The following is a 26,977-nucleotide window of genomic DNA, read 5'->3' as shown; positions in this document are numbered from 1 at the left end:
GCTCCGCCCCTCCATTCTGTGTAGCTCCGCCCCCTTTTGGGGTCTTCCTCCACAGTGTGCTGTCACACAGTCAGGGAGGGGGAAGAGGACGCTGAAAGCTGTCGGCGCTGCATCCTGTCACAGTGTGACGGGCACAGCAGCCAGCAGCAGCAGGTGGACAGGCGGCGCAGCAGCAGGGATACAGGGCAGGCAGAGCGCCCTTTCACCAGTGGTGGATCCAGTGGGGGGGCACTCGGGCCCGTGCCCCCCCTGTCATTTGTGGCCCCATCCGTCCCCCCGTCCCCCCCCCCGCTTGTGTCACTGAAACACGCTGCCGCTCAGTCCGGCTATCTGGCGGCGCGTTGCGGACTTAAAACCAGCCGCCGGTTCGTAAGCCAATCAGAGCTCGCGGACCGGCAGCCAATCAGGAGCCGCCGGTCCGCGAGCTCTGATTGGCTCACGACTTGCGGCTAGTTTGAAGTCCTACACGCCGCCAGACATAGCCGCACTCTTCTCCTGACACCCTCAGAGCCAGCCGGGCAGAGAAGCAGCAGCAGCAGCAGCGGTAAGCAGCTGCAGAACTACTGTGGGGGCATTTGTATACCTGCTGTGGGGGCATTTGTATACCTGCTGTGGGGGCATTTGTATACCTGGCACTGTGAGGGCAATTGTATACCTGGCACAGTGGGGGCAATTGTTTACCTGGCACTGTGAGGGCAATTGTTTACCTGGCACTGTGGGGGCATTTGTGGATCTGTCACTGTGGGGGCATTTGTGGATCTGGCACTGTGGGGGCATTTGTGGATCTGGCACTGTGGGGGCATTTGTGGATCTGGCACTGTGGGGGCATTTGTGGATATGGCACTGTGGGGGCAATTGTGGATTTGGCACTGCACTATTGGGGGCATATGTCTGTGTATCACGTCGCATTTTAATTGGCCACACTCACTATATGACTGCGGGCATTACTACAGGCAACATTACTACTGGGGGCAATACGGGCATTGCATAAGGGCCACCACTACTATGGGGTCTATATAAGGGGCACTACCAGTACAGTGGACATTGCATAATGAGCGCTACAACTGTGGGCATTGTATAAGAAGCGCCACCTCACATGCACCGAAGCCGCACGCAAATGTACTTCCCCTTCCATGGTGCCCCCCCTATCATTTTCTTCTGGATCCGCCCCTGCCTCTCACCTACACTGCAACCCTTTGCTGAGCGGGTAGCACCGGCCCTGGTTAAACCTGCATTTTAGGACGTGTAGATGTAGAAAGACTGAGCACGTCACTTGAGAAGCTTGTGCTTTAGTGACTGCATTAATGTGTTGCAGTTTATTTGAAAATGGCCTTTGGTTGTTGAGCAGTTAAGATGAAGACCTCTAGAGGAAAAAAATCTATCTCTCTATCTCTCTATCCTAACATTCATCCATTCTTACAACGTGCACTTACGGTATCCAAATGACCTCAGGAGTGCCAGCAAAATGCAGTCCCAGCCGTTTCATATAAGATTTGTTTTTCCACATTGTATAGTGTTATCTTGCTACAAGACCATTACAATAAATGTTGCAATACTATACTGCTAATCACATTAGCAGTATAGTCACTATTTCTGTAGAGAGCAATAGAACTGAAGGGTGGTATTCAGTATGCCGGCTGTTGGGATCCCGGCGCTCAGTATACCGGTGCCGGAATCCCGACACCCGGCATACCGACAATTATTCTCCCTCTTGGGGGTCCATGACCCCCTTGAAGGGAGAATAAATAGCGTGACGCACGTAGTGCGCCACCGTGCCCGCAGCATGGTGAGCGCAGCAAGCCCACAAGGTGCTCATTTGCACTCGCCCAGCTGCTGGCATGCCGGCTGTCGGGATCCCCGTGCCAGTATGCTCGGCGCCGGGATCCCGGGTGCCAGCATAACATACTACACCCGAACTGAACTGGTGTGGTATGCAAGGTCGACCACACTTATGTCGATAGTGTCTAGGTCGACCACTATTGGTCGACAGTAAGTAGGTCGACATGATTTTTTGCACTTTTTTGGTGCCATTTTCTCCGTACAGTGACCGGGATCCCCAATTAGTGCACCGTTTCCCCTCGCGTGGCGAGTGAGCTTCTATCAAGGTGCCTCGCTGCGCTCAGGAACAGGTTACCATTCCCAATTCTAGTCCTCGTGGATCGTAAATTATGAAAAAGTCCCAAAAAATTATCATTTTTGAAAAACTCATGTCGATCTTTTGTCATATCGCCCCAGAACACGTCAACCTAGAGTCCCTGTTGACCTAGAAACCATGTTGACCTACATACTGACGACCAACAGTGGTCAACCTAGAGACCGGATACCGATTTGAACTACCCTTTCTTTTAGCACAGTCAGATACCTCCTAAACATGCATCATGGAAGATTCAGTTCTGCTATTGTCTAAATGCTTAAAGTCGGCCATTGTTAGAAATAGAAAATTAGTTTTATATTTTGTTCATCTATAAGTTAAGAATGTGAACTGAAAGCAAAAGAAAAACCTATCCACATTCATGCTTCCTTTGACTACAAATTGTAATTTATATGCCATCAAAGGATACCAAAATTAGACAGCTCATGAGTAGGATCCCATAATGAACAGAAAATTTAAAATCGATATTTTTCTAACTCTCATTCGTTTTATGGTTTGTCATTAGTGGGGAGGAAAGATCAATAAATATAACAGAAAATTATTCCAGTCGATTGTAACATTCATTTTGTAAGATTAATCATGTTTCGTGTGTTTGTGCTGTTTCATACAGCAATCTTTTCTAGATTTTTTTACTTTTTATTTTAAATAGCTTACTCTGTGCTGCATCATATTGCAATCTCTGAAATCAAGCTAACCAATCAAATTGCTTGCTGTTCAGCCACAAATACAGTACCTATAATCATAAAACTGACATGTTAAACATCCAAGAGACAATAATTAACAAATGTACCAATTATCAAGTGCTTATGAACAATCAGGATAAGTAGCAAAAGAATGTTAAAAGGTAAATAGAGCATAAGAAATATGGAAGTGTGAAGGAAGACTCCGATTACTGTATTAATAACTTTAGAGCTAACTATCTTTAATTGCAATATTTTGTTTGTTATTAAGGACTATTTAAAAGCCCGTAAAAATGATGGCGGTCGCTACTCACACAGGAGCTTCCGGGATTCTGTAACTCCTGCTGCTGGGAGCCTGTGGCTCTGTCATGCTGAACAGGTGTGTGAGTGTGTGAAGGTGTCTTCCACTGCCACCGGCGCACTATAGAGGTGAGGAGCAGCATTAGCCTTTTATATTTAAGCAGCTGTCTGGAGGGTTTGGCCATGGCCACACGAGCCTGCCATTACACTGGCGCGCAGTATATGTAAAGCAGCTGAGCCATTTATCAGCCTGCTTATCTCCAGTCCCAGCACTGACCCCTCCTCTTCCCAGTCACCACACTGCTCATTCCACACAGGGTCTCACCCCTTCCTGTCGGACTGATTCACTTTCTCCCACTGCCAGTAAGTGGCCACATGTCACCGATGCCCCGTCTGCTGGTTCCTGCATCCGTTTCCTGGTTACTGCTGCTACTTGTTGCCGAGTCCCATGATGGCAAGTACCCCGGGGTTGCAGCATAGTATATGGAGGAGGTGCAGAGTATGCAGTATATGGTGGAGGGGGACCGTGCCTTGTTTATAGGGGGTACTATATGGAGGGGTATGGGGGTGCAGTGTCTATATAGGAGCAGTGTATGGTGGGATGTGCAGATAATGGAAGAGGATGGGGGTGCAGTGTGTGTTCCACTCTCTCCCCAGTCTCTATCTACCCCAACCCCCCCTCTCTCTCCCCAGTCAGTATCTGCCCCAACCCTCCCGCCCACTCTCTCTCTCCCCTAGTCCCTATCTGCCCCTACCCCACTCTTCACCCCCCTAGTCCCTATCTGCCCTTACTCTCACTTTCTCTATCCCCAGCCCCCTCTCTCTGTAGTGGCTGCTAGTGCACATAACAGAGGTGAGGAGCAGCATTAGCCTTATTTTTATTTTATTATCCAGAAGTGATGTATCCCTTGACTACTTGTGCAAAAATTATGTAAGATATCCCAATTCACCAAAGGAAACAGTGATGGAGAAGGAAAATATGTGATGACTAAATAGTGGTCATTTCAATTGTGTCATGAAGCTCCTGCGGAAGAAGGGATCTAAGAAAGAATACATAATATGCTTCCCATATACGTTCAGTCCCTTGGGTTGTCCAATTGCTTTTGCCCCATGAAAACATGAAATATGTAGTCTAAGTCTATCGAGCTTATTACTCCTGTGGTCAAAAAAAAAGAAGAAGAGTATTAAGAGTACAAGTAGTGCGATATAGCATAGTTGGCACAGAGAAATACATATAACAGAAAGGAATCTGAAAACAAAAAAGTCAAACGAAAATACCATTTTTGAAACCAAATAAAACGGTCTATATGAAGCGAGAGGCTAGAAGTTAAGTCGTACAATGTGGGTGGAGGGTGGGTGAGGTTTCAAGTATATCATAGGAAGGTCATAATAGTGAGCTGAAGGAATAGTGTGGATATCAATAAATTAGACAATAAATTGTAACTGTTGTGGAACAGAATAGAAGATCGTGATAGAAAATAAGATGTAAAAGGTGAGGTTGGCAGGGTTATCCAAAGAGAGCTTATAGTAGAGAAGTGATAAGGTAAGTGGGGGTGAGAGCAAAAAAGATGATGTTTGAGGGAAGGAACCAATATGATATACATGGTACCAAGGAGGGGGGATACATTGTTATGGGTACCAGGGATACATCATGAAATTCCTCAATTATGATGTTTCTAAGGCTGGTTTCTAAGGCTATTACATTCGTAAGACAACCAAACCTGATTAAACACTTCTAGATTTATGGGAGGGTCAGGTTACTTCCATTTGTAAGCAAGGTGACATTTTGCTACACAGGCAATATGTAGAGCGAGATTGTTGGCATTTTTATTAAGTTGTTGAGATGAGTTACCTAGCAAAAAGGTTAACAGGAGCACAATGTAAAGATTACCCCAATTATGATAAATATAATCATGGTATGGTAAAGGTGGGTACACATGGAGAGATTCGTGCTTAAATTCTAAGCAATCTGACTAGTCAAGCACAGACCTCTCCATGTGTATGCCCCACGGTGATAGCTATCTCCAGTGCTAGATTGGCCTGCATTGCGCTGTGTGCTGAGTGGGGGGAGGGATGTGTGCTGAGCGGTCTGTGCTAGATTGCTCAGCACACATCTCTTGCCGTGAGTACGGGCTCAAGGGACAATCTTCAGACACGTCCACCACATATGGAAAAAGGTTCCTATCTGGCTACAATGTCTCAAGCAAAGATTGGTGGTATTGGCATACATTTGTGTAAACTGTTAGGTACCAAGTATCATCTAGTAAAAATCATAAACAATTTCCTTAACAAAGTTGTCTACAAAACTAATAACTACTGCTCTATTGTATGACAGGTCATGTGACAGTAGAACGTTTTGGTGACCTGTCAAAGCAACCATTGTGACAAAGCAACCATGTTTTTTTGTTTTAACTAAATTATCCCTTTTTTTTTCTATTGCTGTTTGTACTGAATGGTCGAGCAATAAGTTGGTAATACAGTATACTCTAAATATCCATTGTTTGTAGAAATAGTGACTATGCGCAGCAAGCTAGAGTGATCCCATAAAATCTCTGGACAGCCTGCCAGAAATTTTTCCATCCAGTTAATGGAGCTAATGCTTAACCCAATGGATGCCAGAGAATGGAAATTCACCCAGAAGCAATTATCTAATTAAAATAAAGAGACGGAGAGTTTTTGCATCTGTTATTTTAAAGCTGGACAAAACGATACAAGCATTTCACATAAAATTATATCTGCATCGAAGAGATTTTTAGGTTGTATAAGAAAATATATTTTGCATGTTTATCTAGCGAATATTGTTACAATGATGTTGGAACACTAGAGAGGAAGTGTGGAAATTTCCTGTGGATATAGAGTCTAAAGAAAAACAAACAAACAATAGACCACAAACTGATTAAAAAAAAATTAAAAAAATGACCTATACATATTACTGACGGTGGAAACCTGTTCTGGGAAAAAAGAACCAGGGAGCCTGAACATGGAGCAAAAGTTATCTTATTTGTAGGTTGCACAAGCCTGGCATTATTTACAGTATTTGGTAAAGGAAAACAATTAAACTATTTCCTACAATACTTTTAAAAAGACCATAGAAATAGTTAGCTCTTCACTTGTTCTTTAAATGAATGAAGGCTTCTTTGTTGTAAAGGCAGCATTGTGTTTTTCCATAGAATTATTTAATGTTACACAGATGTATGATCACCTTACTTCAACATGTGTCCTCACTAATATACCGTATGAGACATGTCATCAGGTAGATAGTGTTGTCAACAGTACATAGTAACTGCTGGAGCTACAGTAGTGCAGAGATGCAGTCAGTATACCGACTGTCCGGATCCCGGCGTTCAGGAGACCTATGCCGGATCCCAACAGCTGGTGAAATACTGACACACGCTGGGTATTCCCACTCGGTTGATGGGTCCACACCACCAACTGAGCTGGAGAAGAACCTGTGGCGAGCAAAGCGAGCCACTGGGCCCGATGTGTGGCGAGCAGACTCTCTGCCGGAAGCCGCTGTTGGTATATTGACAGCCTGCATCCCATCTGCCAGATATCATATGTATCGAAGGTTGGACTGGCCCACAGGGAAACAGGGGAATCCACCGGTGGGCCCCACTGCCTGTGTGCCCTGCTCCTCCTCTAGGGATCAGGTTTCAGACTCTTTCTTAGTGCACTTGAATTATGTATTATACTTCTGTTACATTATACTTCACAAGAATATGGTTTATTATATATTTACCAAGGGGAACAGAACATGTACTCTATAATGGTTAGCCAAACCTCTGTGGTGTCTGGCCACACCCCCACTGGAGCCTGGCTGCACCCTTAAGCATGGCCCCCTACAACAGCATCACCCCGGTGGGCCCTTCATGCCCCAGTCCGACACTGTATGTATTCTATAGTGTACATGACTTTAACATGGGGGTACGTTCACCCTTGGCCAAGTCATTGTGGGACTTTTCCAAGTGGGCTCTTCTGTCACTTTGTGTAGAAGAGAAATACAAATCCATAGTGTAAAAACTGAAATAGAACTTTGTTGTCAGGGGAACTGTTATTCAAGTACTATAGTCAATTGTTCAGTACTTTTTTTGTGTTGATCTGGGAAATTACAATGTCTACAGGAATGAGACATTTGTCAGCAGGTTCTGTAATATAACCATGTATGTTGAGTGAATCGTTTTCTGCAGGACACTGAAACAGTTTATGCATCAGTGGCACTCTCCAGGATAAGCCAGTTACTGTATTTCCCTAAACTAAATGCAGTATTATGTGGAAATACTGTAGCATCACACCCTTTGGGTTCATTGGTGTCCTTAAAAAAAGGAAGAAAGAGATTATTACACAAGACACAGAAATAATCATTTTTATTTGTATCTGAATGAACATGACCTTTATAACTTTCATTCATTTATATGAGAAGAAACAATAGGGAGCAAGTGCTGCTAATATTTTTTTTTGTCTCTGAAAATTGGTGTTTTAGTCATACTGTAACTTCATGCTGTGTGGGTCTTCAGTGGAAGAGAAGTGCAAGCCCTGGACTACTTCCCCTCCCTCTGTATATGCATATATGAGCTCTTCTCATCAATATATTATGGAGAGGTCTGTAATCTACATAGGGGATACAATGAAAAAAATAAAAGAAAAAAATACTCCACTATAACTATTTTCTATCTGAACTTTATCACTACTGATGACATTCCATATTGACTAGGGTGTACGCAAGATGCTATTATAACTCACTTAACCTTATATTAAGTCTGTCTAGTGTGATTATTAATTAGAATTAGTGGGCACTGTCTGGGGGCCACAAACAATTGGGACTATTCATGAAAACAGGTGCCCAGTATAACCCATAGTGACCAATTAGATTGTAAGTTTTGTTTTATATAAAGATAAGATAATGACAACTTAAGTTGTGAATGGTGCACAGGTAAATGGAAGTACGGGTGATGAAACCTACAGTATAACAGGCAGCGAATGTAATAAATATAAATATATATATATTTGGGGAGCACACAAGATTATAACCTGCTAGTACCACAGTAGTGCTTTGACAATTATTTAGGACTTTTTAGAACCCCTTTTTACTGTCGCCAGTTTTATTGTGGAAGTGATATTTTTCGGCCAAATTCATAATGTGACAAAAATAATTTAAACGCAAATTTACTAAAAATCCTCTTGCCAGGAGATGGACTCCAATAAGAGCCCATCCTGATGAAGAGCTGGAAGCAGTATGGCAGTGCAACGCTATTACACTGCTTCCTGGCTCATGTCCCTGTCAGCCAGTGCATGCACGATTGGGGGCAAATGAGAAAGGAGCCTAGTCAGACTGCCTAGGAGCATTATATGTTTAAAGAAAAAACAAACCTGTTTTTGCCCCATGAGATAGAACCTTCCCAATATTAAGAGTGGTCTATGGGCCAGATTCAATTACCAGCGAGTGGAGCAAAGGGTGGTAGCTTCGTACTTTTACGTCCATGGCTATTCAATTAGAGACCCTTTTTCTCATGTGGTAAATTTGCCGCTAATGCATGCATAGGTTCTGAGAAAAAGTATAACTGGAGCTATGGGTTAATGCATTTATAGCATTCGCAACAAGGGCCTTAGGCTCAAACAGAAATACGCATTAACTGCAGCCTGCAAGCTAATTACCACGGCTAATTGAATTTGGCCATACTTGTGCTCTGCTACAGAAATCTGCACCCAAAGCACATACACACTTAATTCTTTCAGCACTTTTAATGCACTGTCACATGTAATGGAGCCCTGCTCAGACACTACAAACTTCAGACGGAATGCATTTGGTACTTTGTACTAGTATAGGTCCTAGAAAGTAGTTTTTATAATGGAACATACTGTACTACTCTTTTAAAATATATAATTTATTCCAGAAGTTTCATATTGCTTTCCTAAAACAGCAAAAACAAATGAAACCTAAATTGTCACTCTGTGATAAAGAAAAACAATTTTCTTAGTGTGTGTATTGTTTTACCACCTCAGATTTATCCAGTCATGAACCACTGGCGTTTAAGCTACTTTCAGTAATGTTAATAAGAGTTAAAAATCACAGTATAAGAGTTTGGACTGTGTATTTAGCAATATTTAAATAAACCCCACACTGTCTCGAAGGTCTGCAGCCCCTACGTAGAGCCCTAAGTAGATTTCCAAATGCATTGCTGCCATCTGTTTAGCAGTCCCTGGGTGCTTAGATCAAGCAAACAAATTAACTCTGTATGAGAGGAAAAATGTACTTAAATGTCCATTTGATAACAACTGTTTATTCATTCTGTACCTCCAGGCTAAGTGGGAGTAGTGGTGCAGCTCACATCCGTCAATCATTTCTGCAGTATGTCATGTTGCATATGATTCCATCTCTGATATTAAGCGTCACGGAAATTGTACCTAATTTACCTCCTAAACTAGTGTAAAGAGCTGTGATTTTTCAACATCCAAACATGTCTCCTGACTGTTCATCATCTCTAAGGTCCCAGTCCCCAGTGTTAATGGAGAGTAGCTGTTAATTTGGGCCAATACATTGTGATTTGTTAGTAGTAGGATCTGAAATGACTTAATTGACCAGCAGAATAGCATGGATAATGGGCATGTCTTGCCACCTTGGAGTTGATGTAGAGCTAAGCATTGCCGTATTGTTTTTGGTAGAGTTTTTTTTTTCTTCCATACTGTAAGATATTCTTGCACATCTATGTAAATTCATTCATAAATTGCACTAATCTCCTTGCACATGCGAATGTTGTCAGGGTACAATAATGTATGTCCACGCAAATTCATCACATGCATACAATGAGTGCACTGCCTTGTGGCGGCAAAATATGCGGGGAAGATGGTGATGATAGATTTTTCTGATTGGCTTAGTGATTCTTTGTTCCTCCCACTGATACGCTTACTATTAATGGTACTGCTTCTGTGGTCTGATTGCATTCTTTATTAATATTTGAACTCTGTTCTTGGTATAGGGAAGCATCTGTCCTTTGTCTTTGTGAGGCTGAAGATAACAGAAGTTTATATTTAATTGAGCTCATTTAGGGGGACATTTACTAAGCAGTGATATGAGCGGAGAAGTGAGCCAGTGGAGAAGTTGCCCCATCAACCAATCAGCAGCTCTGTATGATTTTATAGTATGCAAATTATAGATGTTACTTCAGTGCTGATTGGTTGCCATGGGCAACTTCTCCACTGGCTCACTTCTCCGGTCTTATCACTGATTAGTAAATGTCCCCTTTAGTGTTTTAATATTATATATGTATCTTTATGTAAATGGATTTCACTTGGTAAATGCAACTTTGTTGTCTCTTAATAATAATGTCCAAACGCTGACAGCCTTGCTTAAGATTGCCACTTATGTTATCCTAGTACCCTAATTTGATGTTGGCCCAGCTCTAAAAGCCAATCAAAATGCGTCTTTGTTCGGGGTATATTTTACAACTGCATTTTTGCTGCACAATACCTCCGTTTGTGAACCCCTTTGTCTTGGGTAGTAACCCCCAAAAAATAGCTTGCATTTAGTTGCTTATTTAAATATAATGTCTCCAACCTTACAGGCCTGATTAAAAACCAGGGAGGACTGTGGTCAGGAAAAACAATCACAAGTTGCAATGAAGAACTCCATGGGTCATAATCAGTTAGCTGCAAGGCTTACCTTGAGAGGATAACCTCAAACTTTAATGTCCGGAGATATTATATTTTAATCCCATTTCCTCCCGCAGTAAGCTCAAGGCTAGTGTGCATTAACGCATAGGTTTTGGGGTAAGGGCAGAAGACCCTACTTACCACGGGTGTCTGTGACCACCTCAGGAGGGAGCAGGCAGAAACCTTGCGGTAAGTGCCGTCTGCAGGCTGCATCTGAATAGCTTTGAGCACTGCAGCCAGCACGTGGTAAATCACACTAATTGACTATATACCCCAGGTCTTTCCTACTTCACTGCCAATTTGTCTGTTCACTTAATTGATTTGCTGCCTTAGTATTCTACCAGTGCAGCGGTTTCTTCCAGAGCTCCAGTCAGAGGGAGGGGCATTCTTATAAAATATTTTACCTCAGCGGTACTGCAAGCTTTTTTAAAGGTGTTTTTATATAACAAGACAGGCATGTCCAAACTGCGGCCCTCCAGCTGTTGTGAAACTACACATCCCAGCATGCCCTGACACAGCTTTAGCATTCTCTGACAGCAAAACTGTGTCAGGGCATGCTGGGATATGTCGTTTCACAACAGCTGGAGGGCCTCAGTTTGGACATGACTGTATTAAGATATGCTGCAATAATTATTTATGAATATAGACGTTCATATTTTGTAAAAAGAAACCCCAAATCTTAACTACAGTATCTGCATACAACATTTATATCAGAATATAATGAATTTGTTATTACATTGACAACCTAGCAGAGCAGCTTGGCACGGTTATCACCCGAATTCTAACAAATATGTAGTTTTCTTTTTTTGGACCATCTTTACTTGAAAAGCAGCATTGTGAGAAGCGACACAGCAGAACATCCACCCTTATGTTGGGCAGTGAGGTAGTTTTGTGTGCTCTAATTACATAGGCGCCTGGTATAATTGGGTGGTTGCTGAGAAAATGATAGTTTTTGTAATGAAGTCACAATGAAGAGTCTCTGCCAGTCAATGTTGGGGAGATATGGTAACAACAAGCGAATGAAAGACACAGATAGTTGAAAAAATTAGCCTGGAGTTTAATTCTTTGTTTCCAAAAGAGCAGTTAATGGATTATGACAAATGTCCTGCCGCTTTCTCTTAGTGCCGTGTTAAAACTGAAAATGAAAAGTCAATTTTCCCTAAATGAATTTTAAATGAGCCGGCAAGCTTCCCTGCTCTCATCTTATTCTGTTCTATACATATAGATATTTTAGTGAAAATGAAACATGCAATTACAACTGCTATTTTCTATTTTGTGTTGTATTTCTTGTATTAAATTATTGGACAATTTAATGGTGCCGCAACTTTCTCTTTCAAGGCTAGAGACTAGAATGGCTAGTACTTAACTACACTAATGGTAACGATTAGATTTGACCTCAGATCTCCCCAATACATTGGTACAGTGTGATATTTGATTCAGGAATAAAGGCTACTGTATAAAGTGGAATGGTAAACTGTTGGAGCATGAGACTGAGAATTGTTTTTCCGTTGCTTTTGCAGGATTAGAGTATAGCGATGTCCTCCCAGACTCCTTCCCGTCAGCACCGGCAGAGTCCCTGCCACATTTCCTATTGGAACCAGAAGATGCCTACATTGTAAAGAACAAGCCTGTAGAGTTAGTGTGTAAGGCGAACCCAGCCATACAGATCTACTTCAAGTGCAATGGAGAGTGGGTCAACCAGAATGACCACATTACTAAAGAAAGGGTCGATGAGTTAACAGGTAACATGCTGTGAAGTCAGGGTCTAGCTTTGAATAAATGTCATTTGGCAGCTTACAAAGTGAAGGTTCATATTGCATGGTGTTTGAGGTCTATTAATATACAGTAATTGAACATTTTTTTTAAAACACCTTAGAACCAAGGGTAGGTCTAAACATGTCAGACCTATCATAGAAGTTGTTATATTTTTTTTGAGAAAAAACCTATCTGTATTCTTGGTTATGTGTAGAAATAGTCTGCCGCTTAACTTCAAAAATAAGGACCATACTTAACTATCCCAATGTCATTAAACCAATTAATTCCACCACCAAATAGCAAAACATGCTGCTATAACAGGTCAGTTAAGTAGACCACTTGGTAGCTTAACCACTTAATGGACTCAAAATTGTAGCATACATTGCCTCATCAAGTACTATCATAACTGGTATGGATCTGATTGGTCAGCCAGTGTAAGCATGTGTGTGCTGCTGTCGCCAAAGCACAGTGCAAGAAACCCTTGCTATGTAATCATTCGCTACAGCTGCCAGATGACCTCCATTTGTGATCAGGATTTGTTTATTTGATGACTGTCAAAGAGGTTGTTAGACATGCACAGTATGAGATGCCTTGAAAGGAGTGAAATAATGATATAAGCGTTTATCAAAAGCACTGGTTTACATAATAATAATAATTTTTCTTTCTCCAAAGTAGTATTTATTTAATATGGATTATTTTTGTATTATATATTTGTGTCATTGTCTATCTTAGCCCATTCATTATCTTGGCTATGTGTGTTTCCAACCCAACCCCAACCTGATGACACAGCAGGATAGATTGACTATTATTGGCTGAGCTCTATTATTAAACTATACATACAGATGTTTCCTCATACACCTAGCGTCTATATGCCGTACGGGTGAGATGCCTGGCATGACTCAGCCACTCCAAGAGGTGTAGATTACCATCTTCTTCTTTAAATAGTGCACCTTATTTGCATTGCAGATGTGGCAAAACACCTCTCTCTCTCATGGTGTACTAGGGAATCTGTGCTGTGGCTTTAACCACACAGGAATTAATATTAAACACCTACAAAGTTGCGGATGAAGCACAACGGCACTTAGCATGAGAAAAAGCTGCAGCCCCTGCATCATAGCACTTCGTATACAGATTCAGACTCAGTTGCACACAGATAAACAAATGTCGCAAAGTACTTGTAATTACCAGTTGTTTCGCTTATACAAACTAGATATATGCAAAGTATGACAGACACTTTGTGGTATATTCAATTGAAGTCGAAAGCTGGCGTCTGTCGAAAAGACGGCAGTTTTCGACTTTTTAAGGTCGAATCGTGATTCGACCTATTCAATATATCCCTAAATTTTTCGACAAGTCGATGTGTTCAACTTGTCGAAAAGCACGTGGATCGGCGGAATAGCTGCCGATCCACGTGCTTGTGTCGAAAACGGGGTTCGTTTTTGGCCCCCTTTTCGACAATCTCAGTCTGACTTAAAAAAAATGTCGGACTGAGATGTGGGACCCAGAGCAGGAGAGGGGGGAGAGCCGCGAGCAGACGGGGGACAGCCACGAGCATATAGTGGAGATCAGCGCTATAGCACAGCGCTGCAGCAGGATGTCACACAGCCGCGCGCTCACGGCAGCGTTCACCCGGCTCCAGCAAGTGAGGTCACGCTTGCTGGAGCCGGGTGGACACTACCGTGAGGTCGGGCGGCTGTGTGACATCCTCCTGCAGCGCTGATCTCCTCCTTCTGCCGACGGCTGTCTCCGATGATCTTCCCGCTAATATAATATAATATTTAACCACCGCTAAGTCTTGGCTGCATTTACATTTCCCTAATTTGCTGTGATAACTTTGGAATGATCATCCATCCCCCAGCCATGGAAGCTTTGTTGAGGAGGTGACTGTGCGCATATCCTGATCACAACGTCTAGTTGATACAATGCCTGTTACGAAGCAGATGTTGTTTATATTTGTTTATGCCAGGCAGTATACAACAATGTAACCGTCTGTCACAATCTGCTATATTATGCATGAATGTTTTGTTTCTTTTTTTCCCCCCTTATTAAGAGTTGTGTTCATGAAATGGTGATTTGTATATAAACAAGTTGCATCCCCTGCTAGGCCTTGTGGTGCGAGAGGTGCAGATCGAAGTTTCCAGGCAGCAGGTGGAGGAGCTGTTTGGTCTGGAGGATTACTGGTGTCAGTGTGTAGCGTGGAGTTCAGCTGGAACCACCAAAAGCCGTCGGGCCTATGTCAGAATAGCATGTAAGTTTGTCCTATTACATTTCTATCACATTTCCCTTGTTAGAAGAAAGAACAAACTGTAACTACACTGACAACATTGCCATCTTGTGGCTGTCTTGGTACAGTTCAGCCTTACAGCAGTTTAACAATTGCTAAATTAGCCCTGTGCCTGTAACTTCTAAATGCTGTTATTGCAAACTCCAGTTGGGGGATTAATATATTGCAGTAGAGTTGTGGGAAGATAACTCTATTAAATTTCAGTTAAATTAGTCCATTATTATTCATTTCTAAATTCTGACTTTCCAAATGTTCTTATTATGTATATGATAATGGGGTATGATGTCTGTGATTAATGTTCTGGAAATATTATATGGTGGTAATGTTTTTTGTTTTGTTTTGGGTTTTTTTTGCACAGATCTGCGGAAGAATTTTGACCAGGAACCGTTGGGCAAAGAAGTACCTCTAGAACAGGAAGTGTTGCTGCAATGCCGTCCACCAGAGGGCATTCCACATGCTGAGGTGAGATAACACTATTTGGTTGTAAAATAATACATTGGAAAAAACATTCAGCAATTTTTTTTATTTTTTTTTAAAGCACACTGACCTAATATTGGAAATTGTATTAGAAGACAATGAGCAGTCAGTTAACCAGAGATTGGGCTGGAAGGAAATACACTTTTCTTCCCATGTCTGTAGTGAGGTGGCCACAGTGTACGGAGCCAACCATGATGTGGTTGTTCCCAGGGACAACTGTAAGAATTGTGAACCATCTGACCCATTTTTCAATTTGTGGCAACCTCCCTAAAAATGATGGGGTTAAATTTACTAAAGCTTCTAAAACAGAGAATTGGTGATGTTGCACATAGCAACCAATTAGATGCTGCCTATCATTTTATAAAAGGCAATAGAGAAATTAAAGACCACATCTGATTGTTTGGTGTGGGCAACATTGCCAATTCTCTGTTTTAGAAGCTTTAGTAAATGTACTCCTATGATTTTGAAAAATGTTTCAATGTATAATAAATAGAATAACATTTTGAGAAATTATTTAATTACTAGTAAACCACTACTCAGCCCTATTCCTTATCCCCTCTTTCCTAGCCTGACCCTCATCTGTCTAATGCTCCACCTCATCCTGCCCCCCACTCTGTCCCATCCTCCTCTGTGTCCACTGCTCTGTCCCACCCCAGTGTGCCCCACCCTGCCACCCCCATCTCCACCAATCACTCCACACCCCTCTGTCCCACTCTGCCTACTACATCCCGCCCATGGTTGCATATACTTACCCGCTCCTGGTGGTTCCTTCTCCTCTCCTACTAGGCTAGGGTCTGTCCCATTGCTCTAGCAGTGGCTGCTGTTGGAGTCTTGCGCACCAGCTTCCCTACGCATGCATGCTGGAGACTGAAAGTATCTTTGCAGATTGTTACTGTATATTGACATTTTCAGCTGCATAAAGCAAAACATCTTTGGGTTTCTTCATAGTGAAGGTTCTTGTAAGAGTATCCATGGGCTCCACTGTCCACCAAATGGGTGCTCCTAGCTTTTCCACCAGGGTGCCAAACAACCATACAAAAAAGTATTTTGGTCAACCGGGTATTTTTTTTGTCAGACAACAAAATATCTGTCAGTGTGTGTGGGTGTTGTAAGCTTGTATATGTGTACTTTATACAATTAATACATGTAGGTTGTTTTCTATAACATAGCATGGCTTAACATGAGATAAAATTAAAAAAAGTCAGTTCTGGCCTACAGCCCAACAGTTGGCCAAATATAATCTGACTGTGAATCTGCATTGAGCGCTGATATTAATGCTACTGTTATTCCTAAAACTACTGGCCGTGACTTTGGTTACAGTTAAATTTTCATTGCCTCCCAAAGGAAACATTTTGTTCAGCTGTCTTATTGAAAGCAGCCATCCCAGAAATAGTTTCAGCAGCTTTAGTATCCAGCAGGTGATAACACCTACAAAGCTTTGGCAGAAGCATTCCGGAAAGAGAAGGAGAGAGATAAATGAGTCCCATGCTTGCGGCTACATTAGCAGAGTGATGGATGCATCCACATTAGTGTAGGCAGATTTTATTATTCTCCAGAATTGTTTATATGGCTCTCCTGATCTGTTATTGTGACATCTAGTAACACACTTAACCTCTGCACCTGTTCATTTGCCCATATTTGGCAATCTGTAGCTAGGACACAGGGTCTGAGGAAACCTCAAAGATAATCAATGCCCCCACCCCAACATTAATTGGCTAATAGTAAGTGGTGCATTAGCACAGAGCCCTCTGAGATTTTAGTGTGCTGATTGATATGTAATAGTTGTTGTGAAACAAATATTACACGAAATGGACCAATTACAATTTTTCTGGTCAGCTAAGCTTATAACGGCACCTATTTGTTTGACTGTGTGTGTGTGTGTGTGTGTGTGTGTGTGTGTGTGTGTGTGTGTGTTAAGCTTATATTAAAAAGAAAAAGAAAAACATCTGCACTTGTCTACAGGAGCATCAAAGTGAAATGTCTGCAGATACAATTAAAATGGGTTTGGCTCATTAGGTCAACCTCAAAAGGTCGACTTGCTCAAGGTCGACATGTGAAATAGATTGGAACAAGCAAAAGGTTGACATGAAAATGGTTGACACAAGAAAAGGCCAACATGAGTGTTTTAGTTTTTTGGGGGTGTCCATTTTTAACTTTTAGCACGTGGACCCCAAAGTAGTGTATCGCATTCCCTCCGGCAAGGTGCCTCTTTCTGCTACTGCTGCGCTCCAGGTTACCATTCCCAATTGTAGTCCACGTGGATGGAAAAGTATGAAAAAGTTATAACAATTTAAAAAATTGTGAAAAACTCACGTTGACCATATGCTGTGTCGACCATTGCCATATCGGCCTTTTGACCATGTTGACCATAAGCCGTCGACCTATTGACTGTCAACCTTTTTACTGTTGACCTAAAGACTGGATACCAATTAAAATCATAAGCTCATGTTATTGATCTCGTGTTTGGATATACTGTATACCGTATGTGTCATTCCACCACAATACAGTATATAACGCCTACATTATATAAAACAGCAACATTTTTTTTTTTTTTAGTAATCTCACTTCTGTTATGCCAATGACAGCACATCTTTTTTTTTTTTTCTTTCTATTCTTCATTGGTTGGTTATTTTGGGACATGTAAGATACCAAGTCAAGTTCAAGTTCAGTTTGAGAGATTTGAAATCCAGCCGCCATCTATCTTGAATGACAGAAGCCATTACTTTCCTATTTTTAAGGGTTATTGCACAGAATATCTGCATATTTAGCTACTATTACTGCAAAATGAATGTGGATTGCTTTGTGACATATTTAACCTTTTCAATCATTTGCAATAATCTCTCGGCGACTAAAGTTCAAAGATGACTAATTGTTGTTGATACTGCAGTCACTGCTAAATTCTCTTTTTAATTATGTGTCATCTAGATGTGTGTCTTCTTTCTCTCCCATCCCCTCCCTTTCTCCTCGCTAGGTGGAGTGGTTAAGGAATGAAGACACCATTGACCCTACACAAGACACTAATTTCCTCATAACAATTGACCATAACCTCATAATTAAGCAAGCCCGGCTCTCAGACACAGCCAACTACACCTGCGTTGCTAAGAATATTGTTGCCAAGCGCAGAAGTACCACAGCAACCGTCATTGTTTATGGTAACTAGTTTTTTTTTCATGCATTAGACAAACACCCACTGACAGTTAATTATGACTATCAGATGATTATTTTTATTGTTAGAACTGTTATTATAATGTAGTCACTTTGTATTTCTTAAATGAAGACAGCTGATCTTGAATTGCAGTTTTGTACCGATTAATAGGATGGTATGTATGTTGAATTTGGCCTGATTCATTCATTGTGTCTTTTAATAAATTGCTGAAGGTTCCAGTAATATTGAAATTGGAAATAAAAAAGAATACATTTGTAGAATGATAGAACCATAAAAGCAATAATTCATTTAATGGAAGGCACAGTTAGGAGTTTAACATTCAAATGTAAAAAGGTCATTTAAATGGCAGCTCAATTTTAATAAGGAGGACATCTAAAGTTACCTGCACCTGCAGAATCCTCCTTGTGAGGGGGATCGCTTGAGGCCTGAATATAGGCTTTCTAGCCAACTTAACGTATAGGCACACTAGGCAGCTGCCCAGATTTGAGGGGCCTACGATCATGGGCAGGGGGGCATCAGTCTCCTGGCTTCGGAGCTTTGTGGGAGGCAGGTAGTAAATGTACCCAATCAGAGTGGCCAGGCAGCATTCTCTAACTGTCTCCCATGCTGCAGCCAGACAGTGAATGGCTGTCAGTATGCTGATAAGTGGATGGCTGGAGCTATCCACCAATCAGAATATTGATAGCCATTCACTGTATGGAAGCATGTGCAAAAATGGTGTGGAACTGCAGGAGGGATAAGTTGTTTTTTTTAAATTCCCATGAATGGGTGGGTAGGGGCCCCAGTGCATTGCTTTGCCAAGGGCCTACAATGCTGTTAAGACGGCCCTGATAGGCTTGGCCCCGACTATCATTTCATCAGAGTGAACTTGAATGGAATGTAGCTCTGGTGCCCTTGATGTCACTACAAGGAGGCAGTACTTGGGTCCAAACTTAAATAGAAGACTGTAGGCAATGTTACATACACTCCTGCTAGAGAATCTGTCTAAAGGTGCATACACAAAGTGAGATTTTAGCGATCTTCAATTTTGATTATGTGATATTGACTATGTGCTTGCGATATTGACTATTGCGATTTTGACTAAGTGCCAATTTTGACTATACTTTAGTACTAGATAGACTGTGCAGGCAAGTCAATTTTGACTATCTAACCTTGCGATACCGACCCTGCGGGACTGCGCATTGGGATCGTACCTTGTGATTTGCACTAACTTTCCTTGCGATTTTGACTATATAGTCAAAATCGCAAAGTAATAATATCGCACCATGTGTTCATACCTTTACTGATTAAAAAAATATAGGGCCTGATTCAGAGATGGACGCAGGAGACAAAGGGGTCTATTTACTAAGACTTGGATTGAGATAACGTTGATGAAAATAAAGTACCAGCCAATCAGCTCCTAACTGCCATGTCACAGGCTGTGTTTAAAAAATTACAGTTAGGTGATTGGTTGGGACTTTGGGGACTTCAAGCAGTGATAAGAACGGAGAAGTGAGCCAATGGAGACGTTGCCCCATCAACTAATCAGCAGCTCTGTATAATTTTATAATATGCAAATGATAGATGTTACTTCAGTGCTGATTGGTTGCCATGGGCAACTTCTCCACTGGCTCACTTCTCCGCTCTTATTACTGCTTAGTAAATGTCCCCCTTTATCTTCGTGTACTTTATCCCCATCCAAGGCTTAGCAAATAGACCCCACAGTAGCTGTGTGGTACTATGCTAATGCTGCAATAGGCATCTCATGTAAATAGACATCTCCTGCCATCTTCTGTGATCCTTGCCGCATCTGAGGACATAGATGAATGACGGTCACACAGAGCAATCAGATGCTGAGTAATCTGATGGTTACATAGGATGGCTTGTGTTTTCCCTGACCAGGAAATCTGCATCAAAAGAAACAGACCCTGGCCTTGGCATGCCTACAAAATGGGAGCAACACGCCACTATTTGTAAAACGTTCCTCGTTGCTGGCCCTTCCCCACTCTTAAACCACTACAGCATGTCAGTCATACTGTGACTTAGGGGACACTGTGGGGTAAATTTACCAACGCTTCTAAAACAGAAAATTGGTGATGTTGTCCATAGCAGATGCTATCTATAAAGGCAATAGAGAATTGATAGACTGCATCTGATTGGTTGCTATGGGCAACAGCACAAATTCTTTGTTTTAGAAGCTTTAGTACATTTACCCCTGTGAGCGATCGTGCAGTACAGATCCTGTGCACGCACAAAGCCGTTAACCTTGGAGATGTACGCAAACAATTGGCTTTGGGTACATCTGTGAATGAGGCCCCTATAAGCAGGCATTTTTTAAAACAAGCCTAGATAGAAAAAAATAAATAAAGCTACCAAGGTGGTATTTGACTGTTATATACATGCAATATTAGCCTACAAAACTATATTGGGTATATTTTCATGAAGGGAGTATTTTGGGTGGCTGCAAAGTAAAAGTTTCTGTAAATGTAAAATGCGGCACAGGAAAAAGGTAATATTATGGTTGGTGGTATTGGTGTGTGTATGTATATATAGATAGACAGGCCATAGACAGATAGCCGAGCCACGGTGATGTTTGCGGGTGTGGCCATGGCCTATTTAAAAATTATCTTGCAAACTACTTATAATGCGCCACGACTCAGAAGGGCACCATGCACCCATTAGCCAGGGTCAGATCAATCAGTGTGATCGTTTCCCTACCTGCTGAGGTGACTGCCGACAGCAGCAGCAGCTCAGTGGACTTAGTGTGCTAGGCTGGGGAGCGGCTGTTGCTGACATGTGAGAAGGGGGCGCTCTGACCTGGGCCCCTCCAAGATGCCTGGGTAATTAGTACTTGCTCCCCCCCTCTGTGACACTGTATATATGTCTAGTAATGAAATAGTTATTATGTGATTGTGAGCAGTTGTGCTTTAGATTCATGGGAAGTCAGACAGTTGCTGAAGGTTTCACTTGTTAAGAAAGAGACAGACACTTATAGCAGTTTTATTTTTCCAGGATGTCTTGCCTAATATCTGTAAATGTCCAGCACACAAATATAGTCTGTCTATAATTCCAATTTGTACTTGACGTGTTTAAAAACTGCAGTACATTTCATTCTATGTACCAATTACCCCAAAACAGCTGCCATAAAAATAGTTTCTGCTTGCAATGTTACTGGGGAATTGACTAAATAGGCATAAAAAAATACTGGTGATGATCTGAGTGAGCTTCCCTGAAATCCATCATATATTGCACAGTTTATTAGCTAGGTTTAATACTAGCATAGAGAATATTTTTTTTTTAAAAAGCTCTCTTCTCAGGAACAGCCAATAATCTGCGGGAGAGGATAGATAATTGTTATTTTTAATACTGAGGCAAATGAATGCTGGTTGCAAGAACATAAAGTTGCTTTTATTCAGAAATACTTGTGATACTTTGATTTGTTATATGTTTTTCTGCACAGCAAAGCTTGCAATTCCAGTAGCAGATGTCTGTGGCAATAATACTAAGGAATGCTATTCAGCTCTCCGCGTAGTAAATAAATTACATCTGCTTATAATTAAATAACCATGGCACCTGTTAATGGTGTTTTTGTGCCAATTCTACCCAGCCGACAGTGGGTGGCATAGATTTTTCCAGGCTGGACCTCGTCTTACCAGATGGTTATAAATATTTTCAAGTCATTAGTTAAGATAACTATTATTTTTCTCTCTTGATTTTTCCCTCTGCATGTAATCAGCATTGATATGTTTCGTAAGCCATCAATCTGTTCTGCGTCCATCTATCTCCTACAAAAACAGGTTTTTCAAAAATGTCTGCACGTTATGGAAAACTGTATCTTCTGTTTGGTTTCTTCCTGCACAGTGAATGGAGGATGGTCATCTTGGTCGGAATGGTCACCATGTAACAACCCGTGTGGCCGGGGTATACAAAAGAGGACTCGAATGTGTACACATCCTACCCCCCTCAATGGCGGCTCATTTTGTGATGGCCAACCATTTCAGAAGCTCACCTGTACCACGATGTGCCCAGGTATTTTTGCACTCTTTTATCTCTTTGTAAGATGTCCTGCTCTGAGCTTCTTATCCCTTGCATGTAGACTTGTAAGAGAATTGGTGGGGAACTTATATCCTTATAAATAGTTGTAAATTAATTGTACTGTATTTGTATTATGTACTTTTGTGGTGGTGAGGAAGTTGTATCCTAAAAAATACTTTAATCTTACAATGATTATTTTTTTTATCCATATTTATAATAGATTTATGACTTATTATTACATTTTAAATAGTGTTTATTTTGCTTTGCTAGCACTGAATCAGAATCATTTTGCTTGACTGCAGACTGTGCTTTAGCGGTCTTATTCTAATTTTCTATCTTGCAATATTTTGGGATGCAGTTGATGGAGGCTGGACTGAGTGGAGCAAGTGGTCTGCCTGCAGCACCGAATGCACTCATTGGCGGAGAAGAGATTGTAATGCACCCACTCCTAAAAATGGTGGAAAGGATTGCAACGGCATGATCTTAGACTCGAAGAACTGCACTGATGGCATGTGTATGCAAAGTAAGTGTTCTTTACAATGTTACTTTTTTATATAATGAGTATATAATAGTACCGTGCCAGGTTACTTCAGCACCCTGGGCAGGTCCCTATCCTGTATGCTGCAATGAGAAGACCAGTAGACAGTTGGTACCTCTAAAGGTCATTGAGGACTGTCAAAGCAGCCCAGAAGATGGACACAGGTGCCACCGGGACAAAAACCATTCCACACCCATGGCAATGTGCGCTTTTTAGAGGAACTGGCCACACTCCTTCAGCTCATGCTTTCTAACTATCTCTAGAACTGGAGTTTGCGTGTTGTTGCAGATTTCATTATTTTGTTAATTGTAATTAACAACAGATATAGAACATTGGTCTTCTAATAATGTTCTTGGGTACTTTAGTGTGCTATTTGTTTTCACATTCTCTGTATTATTTGTAAATTATTAATAGTAAATTATTCACAGAGTTCTTGGTCAATATAAGCCTGAAAATGAAATTTTCCTGCGCACATTAAACTTTGATGTCCTTTACAGTATACTTTCTCTGGTATCTATGTGGGTTTCAAATATTAGAGGTCAATCCAATTAGGTGCGTATTGGGTCCTGCGAGCTGTTCTCATGGTGACCTTGCACTGCAAATTCATTTGCAATCCAAACTCTCATTGCATTTTCAGAGGGAATTTGTACTTTTTGTGTGCAGCCCCCTGAGCAAGTGAAAAGGTATGGGAAATCTTTTTTTTCAAGGTGAAAATATCAGAACACAGTGCAGAACCACTGGTGCACACCCCAGATAAATAATCCTATATTTGTATGGGTTTAACCACTGTAGCATAATTTGGCCAATAAAGACATTATCACTTTTCAGGTGACAGTCTCTAAAAAAGCTCACTACTGGGTTAAATGAAGTGGGACAGGTACCTGGAGGTGTTGTGTTGATAGGAGAGGGGGTTTTAAACTTGCAGATAGGGGCGGGATGTAATTCTGCCCAAGTTCAGCGACCGTGCGGGATGCCGGCCAAACTCAGACTTTTTTTTAAAGAGGCAATCACTTACAAGGCATAGTTTTCCCTTGTAAGTGATTGCCCCTTTAAAAAATGTCAGAGTTTAGCTTGAATCCCGCATGGCCACCGAACTGAGGCGGCATTACATCCCACACAAAGAGTTAAGGGGGTAATTCAGACCTGATCGCTAGGGTGAGATTTTTTGCATCCCTGCGATCAGGTAGTTGCCGCCTACAGGGGGAGAGAGGGGTATGGTGTGTGTGCAGGTGTTCGTTCGCTTTTGCTGCAGAGCTGCACAAACATAATCTCTGCACTGCCCAGAATTTACACTGCGATGATCGTGGCCGGAGCGGACGTCAGAAACCCTCCCTCCAAACTCCTGGTCCCTCCTGCGTTTTCCCAGACACGCCTTGAAAACGGTCAGTTGCCACCCACAAACGGCCTCTTCCTGTCAATCTCCTTGCTTTTGCCGGTGCATTTGGAATTTTCGCACCATCTCAGCGCTGACCAGCGATCCCTGTTGCTGCGATCCGTCGCGCCTGTGCATTGCAGTGCATATGCATGCACAGTTCAGATCTGAATGCAGGCTGCGAGAAAACGCAGCCTTGCGATCAGGTCTGAATCGGCCCCTAGGTGTTTATTCCAACTTTTTACAATCGTGAATAAGAATGCTGAAAAATTACTATAGATACATATTTCTGTACCGCAAAATGCTGGAAAAACACTAGCTGGCTCCACCACTAATAGAAATTACAAAAACCACTGAGTTGTTACTTTTTGGAGTTCAGGTTGGTAGCCACACTTGATCATACCCCTACATGCACCTCCTTTCCATGACTAGCTCAACCTGGCATTTCTAATTGGATCTCACATTTCTTGGGTGCAATGTATGCAAATTTAATTTAACAAACTCATTCGCAAACTCGTTTCTAATTGGATTGACCCCATATGTAGTAAAGATTCTGGGAGTTTTATTGGGTCATCCTTTAATTTTATTTAAGCTTGTATAGTAGCATGTATCTCATTGCAGATCTAACAGGCATCTTCCACGAGCTCTCTCTTACATTTCATGTTCATGTAATCTGTGATTTTTCTGGAAATTTTCTTTTCATTGCCTTCCATTGTGTTCATTTAATTTTTGATTCTATCATTATAACTAATTTCATTTTGGCTTTTGTTTCTAACAGACAGGCGAGTCTTAGGTGAGCCAAAAAGCCATTGTAAGTTTCATTTAATCATTTTCACTTTTTTATTTTTGTTCATCTTTTAATTTCTGTTTGCATATTTTTCATGTCTGACCACTGCAGTATTACATGATCCGTAACGGATCACATTCTTTTGGAAAGAAGAACTGTTCTGTTAAACCCCATTGCCAAATATGCCTATAAGTTGGGCAGTATGTTATGCACTCATAATGCTGAGATGGTTCCATGGGGCAATTCATGGGTTTTATAATGAGAATTGGGGTTGGGTGTGGTTTAGACATGCCCCCGATCTAATGTGACCACATCCCTTTTATGAGGGGGTGGGGGGGACAGGTACTAATTACCCAGGCCTGGCCTTGTTAGAGGGCACCAGGTCTGTTGCGTCCCTGCCTTCCATCTCCCTCCTTATCACCTGTCAGCAGCAGCCTGTCTCCCCAGCCCAGCACACGCTATTGTGTGCTGGGCTGCAGTGCGCCTAGGGAGGATGCTGAGCAATTGAGTTTAGTATTATAAGGACAAAGTAATGCTGTGTGTCTAGCAGAGGAAAACAAAGACACAAGTAGGAGTTTATACTGATAACATCCATTTCTTATTACTGGCGGCAGATTGTTCTTCAGGCTCCACTAAGAAGGGAAGCAGCCATATGTTTAACAAGCAAAACATCTCTGGGTAACTTTAGAATTTGACCCCAGGGAAGACAAGCAGAAAATTGGGTAGGACACTAGGGGATGGGGAAAGAGCTGGGATTTGATGTTGGTGGACTAGAGATGTTATACAAAAGGTTTAATACATAGGTTGATATACAGGTATGCCGTTATTATGTGCACATTCACAATTTCAACACCAGAATGCCGAAATAGCCTGAATGTCAACACGGTCATAATGTCAGCATTGTGGATGTCAACAGACTCAATATCTACAGTTCATTATAGGGCTAGGACTACAATCACTTGAAAATTTTGACTGTCATCTTTGTGTATGTCGACATTTGACATGTTGACATTCTGGTGTCAAAATTCTGTATTACACCCTATTTAAAGAAATATAGATTATTAATCCAAAAGATCTATTATTAGTATTAGTGACCTTCTGCAATTTAGGGTTTTAAAATATTATGAAATATAATGGTGAGTTCAAAAAAATAGTTTGCCATAACATTAAACATTGCTAAAGACAGAGTCCAGTATGCCAATGTAAGTTCCTCTGACAACAGCATTTACGGACTTGTACTAGAGGAACGTCTGTTTGTTCTCCTGGCTTTGCAAAATTGCACCTGGAATATCATGGATGCGAAGCACCTTCATTTTGGGATCTCACTCCTCATTCTTCTTGGGAAGTAGGCTGGGTGGGCTCTTGATGATGCGAGTTATGTCTTTGCACATCAGGTATGGGGAAGTGTACTTATTTGTCACCTTCCCTTCACTTGTCCCTTGGACCTTTATTTCTGGAATCTCGCTGAGGGAAAGCCAACAAGTAGGTAAGTATGCCAAAATGTATACATAGCCAAGTCATTTATAACTTTGTTAATGAATATATATTTCTATTATACTTAAGAAGGTTGTGGATATCATTTTAAAGGACTTAAAGTAATACCAATAATGCATGTCACACCTAAAGCCTTAAAAAGCTGAACTGTTGGGGACCTGAGCATGGGGTTTCCATATAGACAATCATGAAAAAGTTAGAAGGGACTTGAATTTGGGAAATTCTCACAACCACCCAGGTTGTAAGCATTGGGGACCCTCCTGGATGTATGGAGTGGGAATAATGGAAAATGTGTGGGAATTTAATTTAAA

At 41.5% G+C, this 26,977-nt stretch overlaps 1 protein-coding gene across 2 annotated transcripts in view; it reads left to right on the top strand.

Annotated features, from left to right (window-relative positions):
* UNC5B (unc-5 netrin receptor B) overlaps positions 1-26,977 on the top strand; it is a 218,252-nt gene that overhangs the window by 167,171 nt on the left and 24,104 nt on the right. Inside the window, exons 2-8 of one of the 2 annotated variants that reach the window (XM_063958790.1) lie at positions 12,300-12,521; positions 14,639-14,782; positions 15,177-15,280; positions 18,267-18,447; positions 22,302-22,469; positions 22,834-22,998; positions 25,164-25,196. In XM_063958790.1, coding sequence (XP_063814860.1) covers positions 12,300-12,521; positions 14,639-14,782; positions 15,177-15,280; positions 18,267-18,447; positions 22,302-22,469; positions 22,834-22,998; positions 25,164-25,196 — 1,017 coding nt within the window. The remainder of the gene's footprint in view (positions 1-12,299; positions 12,522-14,638; positions 14,783-15,176; positions 15,281-18,266; positions 18,448-22,301; positions 22,470-22,833; positions 22,999-25,163; positions 25,197-26,977) is intronic. The other variant, XM_063958791.1, reaches the window with a different exon arrangement.

Source organism: Pseudophryne corroboree, chromosome 3 (genome assembly GCF_028390025.1).
Source record: "Pseudophryne corroboree isolate aPseCor3 chromosome 3, aPseCor3.hap2, whole genome shotgun sequence".
Classification (NCBI taxonomy): Eukaryota; Metazoa; Chordata; class Amphibia; order Anura; family Myobatrachidae; genus Pseudophryne; species Pseudophryne corroboree.
The sequence above is the reverse complement of the archived record's forward strand: the minus strand, read 5'-3'. Positions and strand labels throughout refer to the sequence as shown.